At 42.4% G+C, this 17073-nt stretch overlaps 1 protein-coding gene across 2 annotated transcripts in view; it reads right to left on the bottom strand.

Annotated features, from left to right (window-relative positions):
• Positions 1-5682: 5682 nt before the first annotated feature.
• Positions 5683-17073, bottom strand: part of Lrrc8c (leucine rich repeat containing 8 VRAC subunit C) — a 64538-nt gene continuing 53147 nt past the window's right edge. For both annotated transcript variants that reach the window (XM_090334128.1, XM_090334129.1), the window contains one exon: positions 5683-8152. In XM_090334128.1, coding sequence (XP_090190254.1) covers positions 5879-8152 — 2274 coding nt within the window. In that variant the 3' untranslated portion in view covers positions 5683-5878. The remainder of the gene's footprint in view (positions 8153-17073) is intronic.

The following is a 17073-nucleotide window of genomic DNA, read 5'->3' on the forward strand; positions in this document are numbered from 1 at the left end:
CTTCAAAGCAAGCTCCCCTTTCTTGATAGACTCAGCAGGAGTCAGTATCTATCTATCCCTTGGCCATATTTATCCACTTACCATCTACTTTCTATGTATGTATGTATTCATCTATCCATTCATCAATCCATCCATCAGTGTATCTGTCTATCCACCCATCCTTCTATCCTATTTATCCATCGTTTTCTATGTATGTATGTATGTATGTATGTGTATCCATCTATCCACTTGCCAATCCATCCATTTATCTGTTTCTATCCATCCATTTCTCTATCCTATTTATCCATTATCTATTTTATCTATCTATCTATCTATCTATCTATCTATCTATCTATCTATCTATCTATCTATCTGCTTGTCTATCTAAGCACTGTGTGGACATGCAGATCAATGAGTCTTGGTTTCTGTACTCATTGGGCCTTGAGTCTAGACGAGAGAATCATCATATGTAAGCAATAATAATAATAGTAATCCTTAGTTTCACAAATTCACTTTGGTGACTGCCACCTTAAGCATTCACGATTCTCAAACAACCTGCTTCTCTTCTTGCTAGCCAACAATAGCAAATGTCTGAAACTACTGATTTAGTTTCAGCATTTATTTCAGTAGTCCATGTAAATAAAGAGTGGGAAAGACAAAACAGTGAAGCATAGATGGCAGTGGGAGAATCTTTTCCTTATTTGCACAACTTTCCAACACGCACCAAATGACAAGATAGTTTCTCAGCTCTCGTCCCCAAGAGTTCTCTAGAGCTCTCACGCAATCTCTTTCAACTCTTCATTTCTCTGAAATGAATATTCACACAGCCCCTCCCCCTACACTTACCATCTTTCTCCAGAATGGATTATCAGTAAAACAAAAACATGTAAAAATAGTGACAATTTTATTGTAGCAGTCATAGTTGCAATCTTCTTCTATATAAGAGACACACAATTTGTGTTATGTATGTATGCTAGTACTGAGGCTTGAACTCAAGGCCTGCGTGCATTCCAAGTTTTGCTCAAGGCTGGTGCTCTACCACTTGAGTCATATGTCTAATTCTGGCTTTCTAGTAGCTAACTGGAAATGTCTCATAGACTTTCCTGCTCAGGCTGGCTTTGAACCTGAATGCTCAAATCTGTTTCCCGAGTAGCTAGGCGTATAGGCATGTGTCACTGGTGCCTGGCCTTTTTTTTCCCCCTTATATGAGGGGGGTGGGAGATGTAACATTTTTCCTGTAAAGATCTTCTATAAGCCTAAGTGGAACATGTTTAATTAAGGGAGGCCTCCTCGCTGTGTAAAACCATTCCGAGCCCTCTAAGTAAGCACTGTCATTACTATGAGAGTATTTACTGAAAGCTGAACTGGACAGTCATTGTACAATGAGATCTGGCAAGCGCCCCACACTGCACTCCAGATTGCACATTAAGGCACTGATTGCTCAAATGAAGCTCCAGGGGCACGGTTAGTAGATGCTGTGGAGTGAATCAAGGAAGGAAATAATTAGTCACAATTACAGAAACAAGCTCAAAACAAAGGGAAAGAATGTGTGCATTCCATTTCATGCAGAAGGACCCTTCATAATAGCTTAAAAAATGCAAAAGATAGACATGGCTTCAAAATACAAGAGACAAATCCTGTGAAGTTACAAAAGTGACTTTATTTAAGTTGCATTCTGTTCCTATGCACTACATAGCCAAATAACATTAAGACAGTTATGACTTTGCACTATGACAAATCAATTTTCAGGTCTTCCCTTGACCACTCTAGAGGTTTACTAGCATTGAACACACATATACAAGGAGCACATAAAGCTTGGAGTTTCAACTCCAATAAAAAAATATTCATTAGAGAAGCAGAGCAAGGGGAATGAATAAGGAAAGAAGTAAATTTAACCCACTAGAACCAGTGCAGGCCAGACTTGTGCCTCGGGAGGCTGAGACAGGAGGATTGAGAGTTCAAAGTCAGCCTGGAATATGTAGCAAGAATCTATATCATAAACTTTAAAAAAAAACCAACAAAAAACATGTATAAGTGACTGTTATTTGACATGGCCAAGAAATCATATTACTCAAAGCTATATAATTTCATCAAGGATTGCTGGATGAAAGTATATTCCGGGGACAGAGTGTAGAAGCCACCTCTATGATTCCCAAATGAACAGAAAGATACCATCTTTGTCAGTGAATGCTTTGGGAAGATGGAAACGAGTGAATGCTAACTTGGAAGGCTAGCGTGAAGCTGGTGAAGCACATGGTGGAATCTAGCTAAAAAGATGGCAGACCTGGTCATATCTTCATGTTTCCAAATGGACAAGAAATCACTTAGGCTCTGCCTTTGGGTAGTCTCACCAAAACCTATGCTGTTTTGCTAACTTGAGGTTAGTATGGAACCCTAGCCTGAATTGCTAAGCCTTCTCATTTTCAGGCTTCATAGGAGAACGTGAGCTCAATCTGAATTTACTATCCAGAGACAAAAGGAAATCATATAGACATTTGTCTTACCTTGTCATTAATAAGCACTGCTGACAAGTTTCATGCTAATGAATTGTACATGTGTACTATTAATAAATACAGTATTCCTATTGATCAGGTATTTGCCATGAAATTGGATTAGAGAGTAAAATAAGCTGCTGAATGGTTTCCTTTAGAGAAATGAAGACTGGTAAAGCCCCACTGGAGAGATAGGAAGCTCTTTGTTTTCTCTTTTATACCAGAAATCATAAAATAGCACATTGTAAGAACTCAATTTCCTTTGTCCAAAGTAACCTAAGAAAGTTTCCAGATCGTTTCAAACCCTTCCAAAATAGGGGTTGAGAGGCAGGGAAATAGGACTGTTTCCCTAACCTACTTGGTGGGTGTGTGTGTGGGAAACCCCAAAACTGTGCCTGTTGAACAAGACACCATGAGAATGAACTCCTTCAATTAGCTGGGAATGAAATGAGATGACAAAGAATAAAAAACAAAACCCTACAATTGTAAGTAACCCACTTCATTGTGTCCAGATTTGATTAGGAATTCAGTGCTAAAAAAAAAAAATCCAACCAAACCCACTATACAGTTAAAAAAATAATTGTTTCTGAGATATCAGAAACCCCAACTTCTTAGATGAGGTTCATGAAGAGTGTCGTTATATTTCCTTTCAACCACACCATCACCAAACAGCTGGGTGTTAGTCAATCAGCCACTGGAATTAAGAATGCAAGTAGTAGGTGACAATGAAACCAGGTAACTGGAAGAGAAGAGTGGAGATGGGATAGATAAAGGGGTGAATACAGCAAGATGATTATACTCATAAACCGATGACTTGAATTGAAATCCCTTTGTGCAACTACTTAAAGATCGTATATGTTACTTTAATATTTATCAGCGGTTTCTAATGAATCCTATAGAGGAAGAGAGTTAGTTGTTGTTGTTTTTGCAAGAGCACTTGTAAAATACAGAATATGATTAAATACCCCTGTACACTGAGTTGACCAGTGAAAGAACTCTACAGAAGTCAGTACTTCATTTACCTGAGTTTCCCATTTGAAGGCTGAATAGTATTTGAATGCTTTTTGCTTAAGACTGTGAACAAAAGCTTACAGTATTAAAAAAAGGCCAGAGTCAGAAAATTTAGGCTCAAAATTAAGCTTGATACCTTTAAAGTTTTACAAAATCGAATAGAAAGATCTATAATTTTTTTCCCCTCTTTAAGCATCAAGTTGTAGAACTGTACTGATTTACTGGTTGCTATTTACAACTTAGGTTGGGGGTCAGCTGTGAAAATCACTAGGCAAACAAATCAAATGGTTTCGGAAGTTTGAGCAAGTGATAACATCAAATTGTTAGCGACTTATTTAGCCATGTATCCATATGAGATTCTTACTAAATATCAGACTCAAGCATAACTATGGTTGTTAGCCATATTTTTAAAGGGGACACAGGAAATACAAATTTTAATCTAGGAAAATAGTGCACCCAGAGTTTTGCCCTCAGTTGTGTAAGCCACATCTCCATTTCTGGCTTTTTGCTGGTTAATTGGAGATAAGACTCTCAGACTTTTCCTGCCCAGGCTGGCTTCAAATCATGATCCTCAGATCTGTCTCCTGAGTAGGTAAGATTATAGGCATTAGCCACCAGGGCCTGGCTCAATATTCTTGAATCGAATGTTTTATCATATAAGAACTATACCTATGTTACTACTTCAAAATATTATCATGTCAATTCCAGGTCTAAATAAATCAGCTAAGCAAAGGTAACCCTTGTGAAATTTCACAGGTCAGAAAGTTCTTGCTCTATATGATCAGAGCATTTAATATATCTCTCCTTTAATCTCTCCTCATAATCCTTCCCCCTGTGATCTATTGTCTCTGTCTCTGTCTCTCTCTGTCTCTTAGTACTGGAGACTGAACTCTGGCCTTTAAGCAAGCAAGGCAAGGGTTCTACCAATGAGCTATATAGCTCCAAGCTCCTTGCTGAAGCTTATAATTTCAAACTTAAGTGAGGTCCACATGGACATGTGAACAGTTCAGTTTCCTTCTAGGAGACAATGCAAAAAGTAGTACTAGGTAAATCCATCAGCATCAAAAAGTTAGAATGTCCCAAGATCAAGCAGAGAAGCCTTTTGTTCCTGACCCTACATTTCAACAGAGTGTAAAGGTAAATAAAAGCCTGGCTGACCTTCAGGCAAAAATTATTGCTAAGTGACTTCACTTAGCTATTTTTTAAGACCTTCAAACAAAAGTTACAGGACTGCTGTAGCAGAGATACATATTTTAAACCAGAGAGCAGGTGGAATTCCGTGCTTAACAGCACAAGCATTCAGAGCAAGGGCGAGCTTGCAGAAATTGATTAATATAGATATATGTATATACGTGGATTATTTTGTGTATCAGGCAAATTTGAATAGATTACCACTGCCACTGGGGCCTAAGAAACACACCCAATCTTCAAGAGATGCAACTGTAAAGTTAAATCTTTTTTCCCCACCTGATATATCCATGTATTCAGCTATCAAAACTGATTACTCAAAAAAAAAAAAAAAACAGGCTACTAAGTCTATCATTTTAAATTGAATTATCAACTAGAATATTAAAATAAATCTAATTTCTCCAAGGCCATCCACAAGTACTATATAGCGATATGGAGATTAAAGAAGGGGGGATGGGCTTTTCAGTTTATAGTTTCTAAATAATACTTTCAGGATGTCGGGGCCAGTTTAAGCATTCCAACCATTGAGCACTATTCTCTCATCCACTTACAAAATCCTCGCTGAAAGACAATTCAACTGCCAGGCGTGTGAAAAAATACAATGTGGGGTTCCACAGAAGAGTCGGGGAGAAAATGAAAGTTGCACTAGAGGTTAACAATGGACTCAGGTGAATTTATACTCTAGACAAGAGTTTTCTGTAGAATAAAAGACTTGGCCAATGAAGAAGGCGGCTGGGATTCTAAGAACTCAGACAGACTCCTCGGTGTGCACAATGGAAATGAGAATGAGGATCCTGTACAGGTAGGTGTAAACAAGCTAAAAATGGCCTTGGCAGAATACCTTCTTCTATTTAAAATTTTCCAAGATGCAAGTAATCTATAATTCCCTCCCTTTCCATGAAAATGAACTGGAAAACAAAACAAAACACCTTTCAAGACAGAATCATCTGTCTCTATCAGTATAAAACAATCCTACACATGAGGTTCCAAGACAAATAAAACTTTAAAATAGTAATATGAAAAAATACAATAGAATTTTTATTTAAAAAATACAGACTCCTTACTCTCAATCTTTGTATACATTTTGTTTGGTGTGAAAAAGGGGGGAAAAGAAAAATAATAAAATAGGAAAGGCATTAAGACTACCTAATTCTTTATACTGTATTTGGTAGAAGCATGTTATCAGTCAAAGTTGGATGAAAAATAAGTTATTCTGCTTTCATTTGTTCCCGGATATCAGAAGGCAGGGTTTCAAACAGAGTGTCTTCTACAACCAGCCCAGCCCGCTTCAGAGCCCGACAATCTCCTAGTTCGGGAGGAAGAATTTCCAAATGATTGCCTTTGACATCTAAGTAGGAAAGAAAGAGTAAATTTCCAATTTTTGGTGAGAGTACGGACAGGCTGTTTTTCCCAATCTTCAGAGTTTTCAGTTTCTTGCAGAAATACAGTTCATCTGGAAGGCTCTCCACTTTGTTACAAGTAATGGAGAAATACTGTAAACTTTGTAGCACTCCGATCTCAGGGGGAATAAATCGGATGTCATTGTAGGATAAATCCAAGTATCGGATTTTGTTGCACAGGAAGAGGTGAGAAGGAAGCACCTCAATTTTATTGTGACTGAAAGACAGTCGTTCCAGGCTGGTGAGCTTCTTTACATGCTCTGGGATATAGGCTATACTGTTATGCCACAATTTGAGCACGGTCAGTTTTCTCAAGTGCTGGAAGCTTACGATTTCCTCGATGGATTTCAGGTTGTTTTCTTTCAGGTCCAGTTCCTGGAGGCTGAGCAGGCTGAAGATGGCGTGCGGGATGCGCTCCAGGTCGCAGTGGACCAGCTCCAGCTCTGTCAGGTTGGTCATCTTCTTTAAGTTGTTGAGCATGACCAACTTGGTCCCGTCATTATGGATGCACATTTTCTGGAGATGGCTGGAAACGTCCACCACTGCCTGAGGGATTTTGGCCACGTTGCTTTTGATGGAGAGAATTTTAAGGCTTTTGAGATCCCGCAGAGATTCGAGGGTAATGTTCTTGGAAATGTCATGACTTAGAGAGCCAACCAGATAGAGCTCCTCCAGATTCCGGAGTCCGTACATCCACGGGGGCAGTTCGCGTATGTCGTCGAACTTGACGCTCAAGACCTTGAGGTTGTCCCTCAGGAAGGAGAGGGCTGCGCTGTGGATCTTGACGGAGCACTGGTGCAGGGAGAGTTCCTGGAGGTTGTCTAGCTGGGCCACGGTGGCAGGGATCATGACGTTCTTAATGATCTCCAGCTTCAGAGACTGCAACTCTGTGATCTCAAACACGGTGTCAGGAAGGCCCGAGAGCATGATGAGAGGCAATTCCAGTCGGTTGTGGGCGTTGGTCTGCAGCTTCTGCCTCAGTTTATCAGGCGTCCACTCATTATTTAAGTTCAGCTGCTTCAGTTTGTTTTCACTGACCTCAGAGAGGAACACTGCAAATCTCTTGGAATATAGGGGGTCGTACTGGTCGATCATGTGAAGCATAAAAGCAAAGTCATTTTTCACATCTGGAATGTCATCGATCCCAGTCTCCTGCCGGACATACTCAAAAGAGTATTCCCTCAGGGAACGGTAGAAGAGCCAGTACAGGGTGTAAAGGCACGTCAAGCCGTAGATACTTACGAAGCACAGGTAGCAGAAGGAGAGTTTGGAGAACAGATGTGCCATGGTATGATTGCAAGAGAAGTTTTTATAGCCGGTCATGTCCTGAATGTCAACGTTACAATCCACTGTAAACTGGACTTTGGACACCAGGGCACTGTTATAGGCAATGATGATGAGGAATTTGATCACCTTAAGGACAGTCTGGCGAACATACATGGCATACAGGATATCCCCCTCTTCCACGTGCAGCCGGAACTTCTTCACCTTCTCAAACAAGGCTTTGGCTTGCTCGCCTTCCTTCTTATCCAGGGCCCCTGCCGTGGACTTGTCTACCACAAACTTCTCAGGGATTGACTTGAGAGACTGAGAATTCACGAGGCTGCCCTCGGGACCAGACTGGATGGTATTGGACCTGTTCAGGTTGTTCTTCCTGTTGTCTTTTTCTTCTGAATCCTCGCCAGACACTTCCGACAAGGCCCGGGTGGTCCAGGGAGAATCAAAACACTTCCCCAGGATGGAAATGAAGTGTTCGATTTTGGAGCTTGAGCCAGGGAATTTGAACCAGAAGTTACTGCAAAGCATGAAGACCAGGGTGTGGATGAGCACAAGGTAAGGGAAGTACTTGGCGTACCAGTGCAGGGCCCGCTCGTAGCACATCTGGTTGATGAAGCTGTACTGCTGTAGGTCCAAATCTGTCTTCAGTCCTTTCATTTCCACGGTGGCGGGGTTGGTGGGGGAGGGCTTGGGTGGGGGCAGAGGGGTGGCACCGGCAATGGTTTGAGAGACGTTGGAAACTGTGGAGTGGTTCTGAGCAGGCTGCACTCTTTTGGGAAGGCAGATTATCTTGTCCTGCATGACCTAAAACGCAGAAATGATATTTTACAAATTACATTACTCAAAGAGCTTTCATAATATCATTAGTGGGAATGAAGCCTCAATAACATCCAATAAATGTCCATTTCCTCTGCCTGGAGAATATCAGGTTCAATTCTGGTGCCAAGATTTTATTCTTAGCTTGTATGTTGGAAAAAATTTTTTTTTAAAGTATCCGACTTTGTTCAATCAAATGTCTAAAAGTTAAGACATAAAACCATAGTCCTGTTAGGACATAGAATAAGTTATGCTAAAGAAAATTGAAGAGACATTCACCGTATTTCTAAGGATTTTCTCCCCTATTTCTTCTCTCATTAGAGTCTGGGAGAATCCATTTTAGATGTAGGAATTACATTCTCTTGTCAGATTCCATCTAGAGTTTAACAGTTCACAGAGACACAAAGGGGAAATCTATAACAGGGTTTAAAGCTATCTTCTGTTTCCAGCCTCTTCTTTACTAGTCAAACAATCTTCCCATGTTCGAGTCTCCCTTTCTCTTGGAGAGATAACTCTTGAGACTTGAGTGTAGGGCAATCTGGTGTGCTTGTGTATGGCAAAGTAGCATGGGAGGAAAATGATCTCTATCCAAAATTTACCCAGGTGAGAAAAATGAATACCATTCTTATATGAAAATCTTCCTCAGAGAGACAGGCACTGATCCTCAGGTCTGTATTCCTAGTTACACAGGAGGCTGGGATTAAGGTTTGAAGACAGCTTGGGCAGGCAATTCAGTGAGAGTCTTATCTCCAATTAATCAGCAAAAAGCTGGAAGTGGAGCTGTGGCTCAAGCCTTGAGCCAAAGAACCAATTAAGAGCATCTGGCTGGGTGTTTAACCCAGAGAAGGGAGATGAGAGAGGCTAGGAGAGAGAGAAAGGAGAGAAAGATCGACTCACCTCTCGACAACTGGCAGGTTACTACAAAGCCCTGTCCACAGCCATGGTGGGCAGCTCACTTATCTCATGTAGGGTTTGACCAGATAAAAAATTAATGGGTGAAGCCAGGTGCTGGTGGTTCACACCTGTAATCCTAGCTCCGTGGGAGGCTGAGATCTGAGGATCACAGTTCAAAGCCAGCCAAGGCATGAAAGTCTCATCTCCAATTAGCCACCAGAAAACCAGAAGTGACATCGTGACTCAATGAGCTGAAGAGCTCAGGGACCGTACCCAGACCCAGAGTTCAAGTTGCAGGACCAAAAAAAAAATAATAATAATAATGGGTGAACAATAATTCAAATTATTTCCTTGGGAACAGAAATGGGGACCTTGTAATCTGAATCCTTCTTCTCGTGTGTGCCAAAACTTGGAGAGGATCCTAGAGCAGGCTTTGATCCCCTATCCTCTAGGATCCCTAGCAGTGGATATCGAGTTTATGGAAGTGGAAGAAAGCTCTGCAAAGTTTCACCAATAAAACCCCCAAAGGAAACAAAACGCTCATAAAAATGGCTCCAGGACTGTGTGAATCTCTACGTAGTGTTTCTAGAATAGACATCCAAGAGCCACAGGCCTGTGGAAATGGGCTCACTCACATCCTGAGTAGCTAGGATTTCATGAGCCATAGAAGCCTGGTCAGAGGAGACACATTTTTGAGTGGAGCGTATGGATACTGTGTTACTCACTGCAGAGAACAAATAGTAGTAATTTCCTCTGCTTTAAGTCAGGAGTAGCATGCATGGCAGCTACACCTTTGGTTTTCTTTTTGTCCGCCTTGGGGCCTGAACTCTCAGGGTCTGGGCCCTGTCTGTCCCTGAGCTATTTTGTTCAAATCTATGCTCTAACACTTCTACCACAGCTCACTTCTGGATTTCACCGATAGTTAACTGAAGAGTCCCACAGCCTTTCCTGCCTCGGTTGGCTTTCAGTCATGATCCTCAGATCTCAGCCTCTTGAGTAGCCAGGTGTGAGTCACCAATGTCCAGCTTTACACCTTTCGTGTATTTTTTGCCAGTCCTGGGGCTTGAACTCAGGGCCTGGGTTTTTCTCAAGGCTAGCTCTCTACCACTTGAGCCATAGCACCACTTCTGGCTTTTTTCTGGGTACATGGTACCAAGGAATCGAAGCCAGAGCTTCATGCACACTAGGCAAGCAGTCTACCACAAGGTCACACGCCCAGCCTCAGCCTTACTTTTATGTTAAATAAAACTAGTAGCCACTGTTTTGGAGGAGCTGCTTCATTAAATCCACACAGACCAAAGGAAATCCAAATGGAATCCTTCCTGCTACGTGCGCTGTAATCCAACTGACCTAAGGAAGTGGACAAGGGGTGCAAGGAAAAGCAGGACCACCTATCACAACAAAGGTCCTACTTTTATATGCATGAGACCCCAAGGGGCGGAGGTGGCAGAAAAACTATGTGGAAATCACAAAGACAGAGCAAGATAAAGACGCTCAGGTTTCAGCTTCTCCGGTTCAGATGAGGTTGCAGAGGCTGGTGGACCGCTTGCGACTGAAACGTGGGCTCTCATGGTGGAGTTTCTTATTTCTGTCGGTAGTTGTGCAAGGGATGCCAAGCACAAAGAAGCTTTTCAAAATCCCAGGTGCAATACCCTCTAAATCAGAAATACCTCGAGGACCGAAATTTACACTGTCCTTGGCCATGAGCTTTATAACCATCTACATCTAGAAAATGACCTGGTAATACCTTCATTGAACTATCTTTTCTCCCCTTTAAGTTAGTGATTAAAATCCTCCCTTTTAATTGAAGAAGAACTGTCCCTTTATGGTATTGATCTTTCCGCTCCACCTCCAACAGCGGTGTTTGTAGTATGCCTCTGAAGATCTCCTAAACCTATTATTAATTTGTTTGGGCTACAAAATTCTGTCTTTTATTTAATTATTCTATATATGTTTAATTGAAGCGGATCTTTTTTTTTTCAGTATGCAGCATTCTAATTTATACATTGGCATCTTTGTAGTTTTCTTTTTGAGGCAGTAGTGGGATTTGACTCAGAACCTGGGGTTTGCAAGGCAGGCCCTGTATGGGCCTGAGCCACACCTCCAGCCCAGGACTTCACTCACACATTTCTTCTGGAATTTCATGTGGATGCCAAAGACAGATATTTAAAGTTTGTGCTTCTCTTCTTGAGCTGCCGGAGGGCTGTTTTTCTTTCTTCTAAAAACGGATCAGATGGGTCTTTTACCTGAGAACTCTTGTTTGTATGAAGAAATCCCTTTCAAAGATTTATGGTGTTAACACAAAGGGTACAGCACTACACCCTTTCCTCCGCCAGCCTGCTATCCACAGTTCCAGATCGTGTCTGTGCAACACACAACAGATACGCAGCGCAGCCATCTGTGCATAGAGTGTTTACTTTCATGGGATGTCTATGAGATTTTCACACGCTGGCACCTACATCTCCCTCATCCTGAATGTCACAGGGTCACACAGCCATGGGGATGTGCATGTGAGTGTGTTTGCTATTTTAACAAAAATCTGCCATCTCATGGCCATCTGGAAAAAAAGAGCACAGAGCACAGAGAATAGAATACAGGGTGGGGGTGGAGATTCCCTGCCAAGATTAGCACCAAGAACTCATGGGGCGTTGAGATGCTTCCATGTCCCAGTAGTGGCTTTGAGGACCTAACTACATCTTAAAACACAAATATGTAGGGCTGGGAATGTAGCCTAGTGGTAGAGTGCCTGCCTAGGATACCTCAAGGCCTAGGTTTGGTTCCTCAGTGCCACATACACAGCCAGAAGTGGTGCAGTGGCTCAAGGGATAGAGTGCCAGCCTTGAGCAAAAGAAGTTGAGGGCCCTGGGTTCAAGCCCCAGGACTGTCAGGAAAAGAAAACCCCAAAACCACAAAGATGCACCTTATTTAGATGAAGGATGCAGTCACCATTCATACAAGACGTAACACAGAACTTTTCAGCCCATCACCCCTGAGTGAATGTTGCTGTGTTTTGTGTTCCTCCTCTTTCTCTGCGCTTGGATGAGGGTAAACTCCAAACAATGGCTTAGTTCACGACTTATTTTGGTCATTCACGGATGGATTCTAACGGCTGACATTTAAGCATTCCTTTCTTTTGTTTGCTTTTGGTTTTGGTGCTGGGGTTAAACCCAAGCCCTAGTGCGAGTGTGGCACATGCTTTACGCTGAATTTGTCAGTCATGGGACTTGAACTCAGGGTCTGGGTACTGTCCCTGAGTTCTTCAGCTCAAGGCTAGCACTCTACCACATTGAGTCACACTGCCATGTCTGCTTTTCTGGTGGTTAATGGGGGATAGGTGTCTCATGGACTTTCCTGCCCATTCAAACCATGACCCTTAAACCTCAACCTCCTGAGTAGCTAAGATAACAGGTGCCTGGGGCAGGATGGTCTGTGAGACTCTTATCTCCAATTAACAAGCAAAAAGTTGCAAGTGGGGCCATGGCTCAAGTGGTAGATGATATAATAATATTGGAAGACGGGCCGGGAGTTTGGCCTAGTGGTAGAGTGCTTGCCTAGCATGCACAAAGACCCGGGTTCGATTCCTCGGTACCACATACATAGAAAAAAGCTGGAAGTGGTGCTGAGGCTCAAGTGGTAGAGCTCTAGCCTTGAGAAAGTCCAAGGACAGTGCTCAGACCCTGAGCCCAAGCCCAGGACTGGCAAAAAAAAAATAATAATAATATTGGAAGAGACACATTTCAAATCTTATCCCTCGGGATTTGTTTAGAAATACTGAGAGATTATCCTTTACCAGCAAAAATGTACATGCTAAATGTCACAACTTATTGAGAGAGACAAACCAATTATTTTCTATTTTGAAAATATTGTATGCCTGTTAGATACAGCCATAGACAAAATCAAATAAGAAGCTGGCTATCCATGGCTCACATCTATAATCCTAGCTGCTCAGGAGGCTGAGATATATGAGTATTGAAGCCAAGCCAGGGAGGAAAGTCTGTAAGACTCTTCAATTAACTGAAAAAAAAAAGCCAGAAGCAAAGCTGTAGCTCAAGTGGTAAAGCACTAGCCTTGAGCAAATAAGCAGAGGAACAGTGCTCGGGCTCTGAATTCAGGCCCCAGGACTGGGACAAAATAATAATAATAATAATTTCACAGTAGCCTTGAAAGAAAATTGGCCTCAGAATTAATTCTTCTATTTACTTATGCCTCTTATGCCTTGCTTGTTCACTGAGAACTTAATGACATGCAAGTTATCTTCCTTCCCCTTCTATCCCTTCACCAAAAGAAATGGTAGCCCATCTTTCTGGCCTTTTTTTTATCCTCCTCTCTTCCTCAAACGCTTCTGTCTCTGGAACCCACAAGGTTCCAAGCTTCCCTTCCCCCAGGATGCTATGTAAGTATAGAAACTTCAAGGACCAAATGCATCATCAAATGAAGCTACCTGTGTGTGACTGTGGGCAATCCAAATGGCACCAACACCTTGAGGAGAAGGGAAAGGAAGCGAAAGGGCAGGGGACGGAAGGTGTCTGTAAAGGAGTGTGCATCCCAATGCTTTGGGACTTAGCAAAGTCTGATGCTCTGAGTTCAACACTGTTATCTGAGACAGTCACAAGTGGAACACAAAAATAGCCATGCGTGAGAACCACAGAGCTGCAACACCAGCACCAGGACAAACACAACCCTGGTCTCCAGGGGAAATGGAAAAGCAAAGCTGCAAGCGTGCTGCATCATTTCCTGCCTTCTGCACACACACCCTCGCCTCCTCTTCTGGTGTTTGGTTTTTTGTTTTTTGGTTTTTTTTTTAAGATTGTTTATATTGGGAGCACTTTTAGACTCACAGCAAAATCAGGAAGGCACAGAAACCTGTCCTGTACCTGCTACATACGCCTCTCTCCCACCTCGCAGGACACTCGCCATTACAAACATCCGTCACAGAGTGCAAGGAACCTGCAGAGACACGCCATATCTCTGAAGCCTGTAGGTTTCCTGGGAGTTCACTCCGGTTGTGGACGGATGAACAATGGCAGGCTAGAAGCGGTGACTCACACTGGTAATCTTAACTACTTAGGAGGCTGAGATCTGAGGATGGAGTTCAAAGTCAGCCTGGGCAGGATGGTCTGTGAGACTCTTATCTCCAATTAACTAGAAGGTAGAGGTAGAGCTGTGGCTCAAGTGGTAGAGTAGCAGCCTTGAGTAAAAAAAAGCTAAGGGCCAGCAGCCAGGCTTTGAGTTCACTATCAGTATACGCATGTGCGTGCATGCGCACACACACGCACGCGTGCGCGCGCGCACACACACACACACACACACACACAGAGTCATCATTATACTGTCTCCACCAGTTCTGTTGTCCTGGCCTCCACACAATCACTGGCCAACTGTCTCCTGGCGGCCTTTCTCACAACATCATATAGATGGAATAGTACAGTATATAGCCTTTGTAGATTGCATTCTTGCCTAGGAATGTGCATTCAAATGACTCTATGTGTTTTCATCATTTGACAGCTCATTCCCCTTCCCCCATCCCCAACAGCACTGGATAACATTCTATTTATTGTCTAGACCTCTTCTTTTATCTGTGATATTTAAAGCTTCCATCATAAGCAGGAAATAACACAATGTTCAGACAGGAAGTTTAGATTCAGAGAAGGAAGAGGGAGGAAGAACAGTCTCGAGCAAATTGCCAAAATTTAAGGTGTTTATTAATAAACACCACCAGCTGGGACATTAGTATTCTCTAGTATTTGTGACACCTCAAGTTTGATCCCTAACTCCAGATAAATAAAATAAAATAAACCCAAAGATTTTAAAAAAGTTTTAATATTATTGTTATTAATATTAATTGCAAAGAAAAAAAACCTAAAACAGACCCTGAAATTCCTTCAGGCAGAGTCCGTTCTGTTTCCTTAAGCAATATCAGTGAATAGTTCCGAATCCAGAAAAATGTAGATCTGATAGCCTACATCATACAAATCTGCTCGGGTCATCTGTCATCAGGCATTCCTGTGCTTTCAGAGCATTCAATGCCATCAGTCTGGGATATCTTCCTAATCTTCCTAAGTCATCACTCACAAAGCACACATAGCAAATAAAGACCAATGAGCTCGTGAAGGGGAGGCACTGTGTTTAGGTTTCATTACCTGGTTAATACATAGATAGAATACAGAGCAGGTGAACAAACACTGCTGCCTCCCTATGGAAGCTGGGAGCCCCTGGGACGTCTGGCTGTGATACCTTCCCCTCCTTTCTCACACAGCTTCCAAACTGCCAAGTGATGTCAGCCAAGAGATTCCAAAAGCCAGAAGCGAGTGCTGATTCATTTAAGATCCACAAAGACAATAGCAGGTTTGAGAGACACTGCTTTTCCCTATGTAAACAGAAGTTTGTCCCCATTTGCGTTAGGGTCAGTTCTGAGGTTTGATTCTTTGGTTCCTAGGCACAATTCTCCCATCCCTGTTGATACTGACACAGCTTTTCTGAGGGTGAAGATGATAACACCATCCGTCACCCTTTCAGCTCTTGGTGCTAACGCCTGGCACTCTCTAACCAACAAGGATGTTTCATTTCCTGTGTTTTGGTTGTCTCTACCATGGCCCCTCCCTTCTTCTTTTGAAGAAGTCTGTTCCACAACCAATTAGTTCAGAGAGAATTTGTATTTTAAGTACATGGGTGGGTGAGTTTTGAGGCCATCTATTTTCCTTCTAAGCAATTTCCCATAAGTCTATGGACCAACCAGCAAATGATTTGATCTGTGGAAATTTAAGTAGAATGTAGCCATTTCAAAATAAAATCCCTGTGAGAAAACTCAACAGATTAAATAAGAAAAACTATGTGTAAACATATTCTCTGATGAATAATGATGATCATTTCTTTTACTTGTTTGAATTTAAAATAGTTCCCTAAACTTATAATTATAGAAATGACACAGAAAAAATTTTTATCTAAGATGCAATGTGCAGGCTAGGCCTGAAATCTCAGTTAAGTTCAGTCATCCTGGAAGTTACAGCCACATCTGCCAGCAGGAATAGGGATGATGAAAAGAGTGGGAGAAACAAAGCAGCTGCACTCTTTGCCACCCATGCACACAATAAAGAAATATTGGAAGCATCAACTAAGTTGGTGAAAAAACATTTTTTTTTCCAGTTCTGGGGCTTGAATTCAGGGCCTGAGCACCGTTCTTGGGTTTTCTCAAGGCTAGAGCTCTACCACTTGAGCCACAGCACCACTTCCGGCTTTTTCTATGTAGGTGGTACTGTATATGGTCTTTGTGCATGCTAGGTGAGCACTCTACCACTAGGCCAAACTCCCGGCCTGAGGAAAAAACATTCTAAACAGTTATGTCTAACACATGCTTATTATTTTAGAAACTTACAATCACGTATGAAAGGGCCAGACATATAAGGGACTCCAGGAGTGACAGGAGGCTAGCTGAAAGGCTGGCATCCAACCTGTGGAAACATGGACTTGCAGTACTCAGGAGAGAGAATGCTGAGCCTCTGACATTAGCAGGAGACTTGCACCTACACTAAAGGCAGATGCTAGGGTGACTGCTCGGCACTTGTTTGTGTGGCAGAACCCGTTTTTCTCTGCCACCTAGGACCAGCAGAGTGGATGGAGAAAGGAGCTGTTGAAGAGCTCAAGCTTGGTGTCACACGTGGCCAGATCTGCCAGGATCAGAGCGTTTGGAAGCCTGTATGCCCCCTCGGTTTGTAGGCCCTTTGGGGAGGTGCCAAGCAGAGGGCTACGGCTCCAACTCTGGGGCTCACAGATGCTAGAAAAGGGATCTTAGACTACATCTAGTCCAGGGCTGACATGGGAGGATGGGCATGGAGGAAAGTCAGGTGGGCTTCAGGGAGAATGAAGACATGGGGACTCTCCTTCCCCTTTGCTTTCTCACCCTTGTCTCTCCCTCTTCTATCAGATCTCATCTTACTGGTGTTTCTTTTTCATTGATCATGGCAGAAATTACTATTTTGAAAAAGAGGCTAAGGCTGGACACTGTAGCTCACACCTAT

Source organism: Megascapheus bottae, chromosome 6 (assembly GCF_031878675.1).
Source record: "Megascapheus bottae isolate mThoBot1 chromosome 6, mThoBot2.hap1, whole genome shotgun sequence".
Taxonomy (NCBI): domain Eukaryota; kingdom Metazoa; phylum Chordata; class Mammalia; order Rodentia; family Geomyidae; genus Megascapheus; species Megascapheus bottae.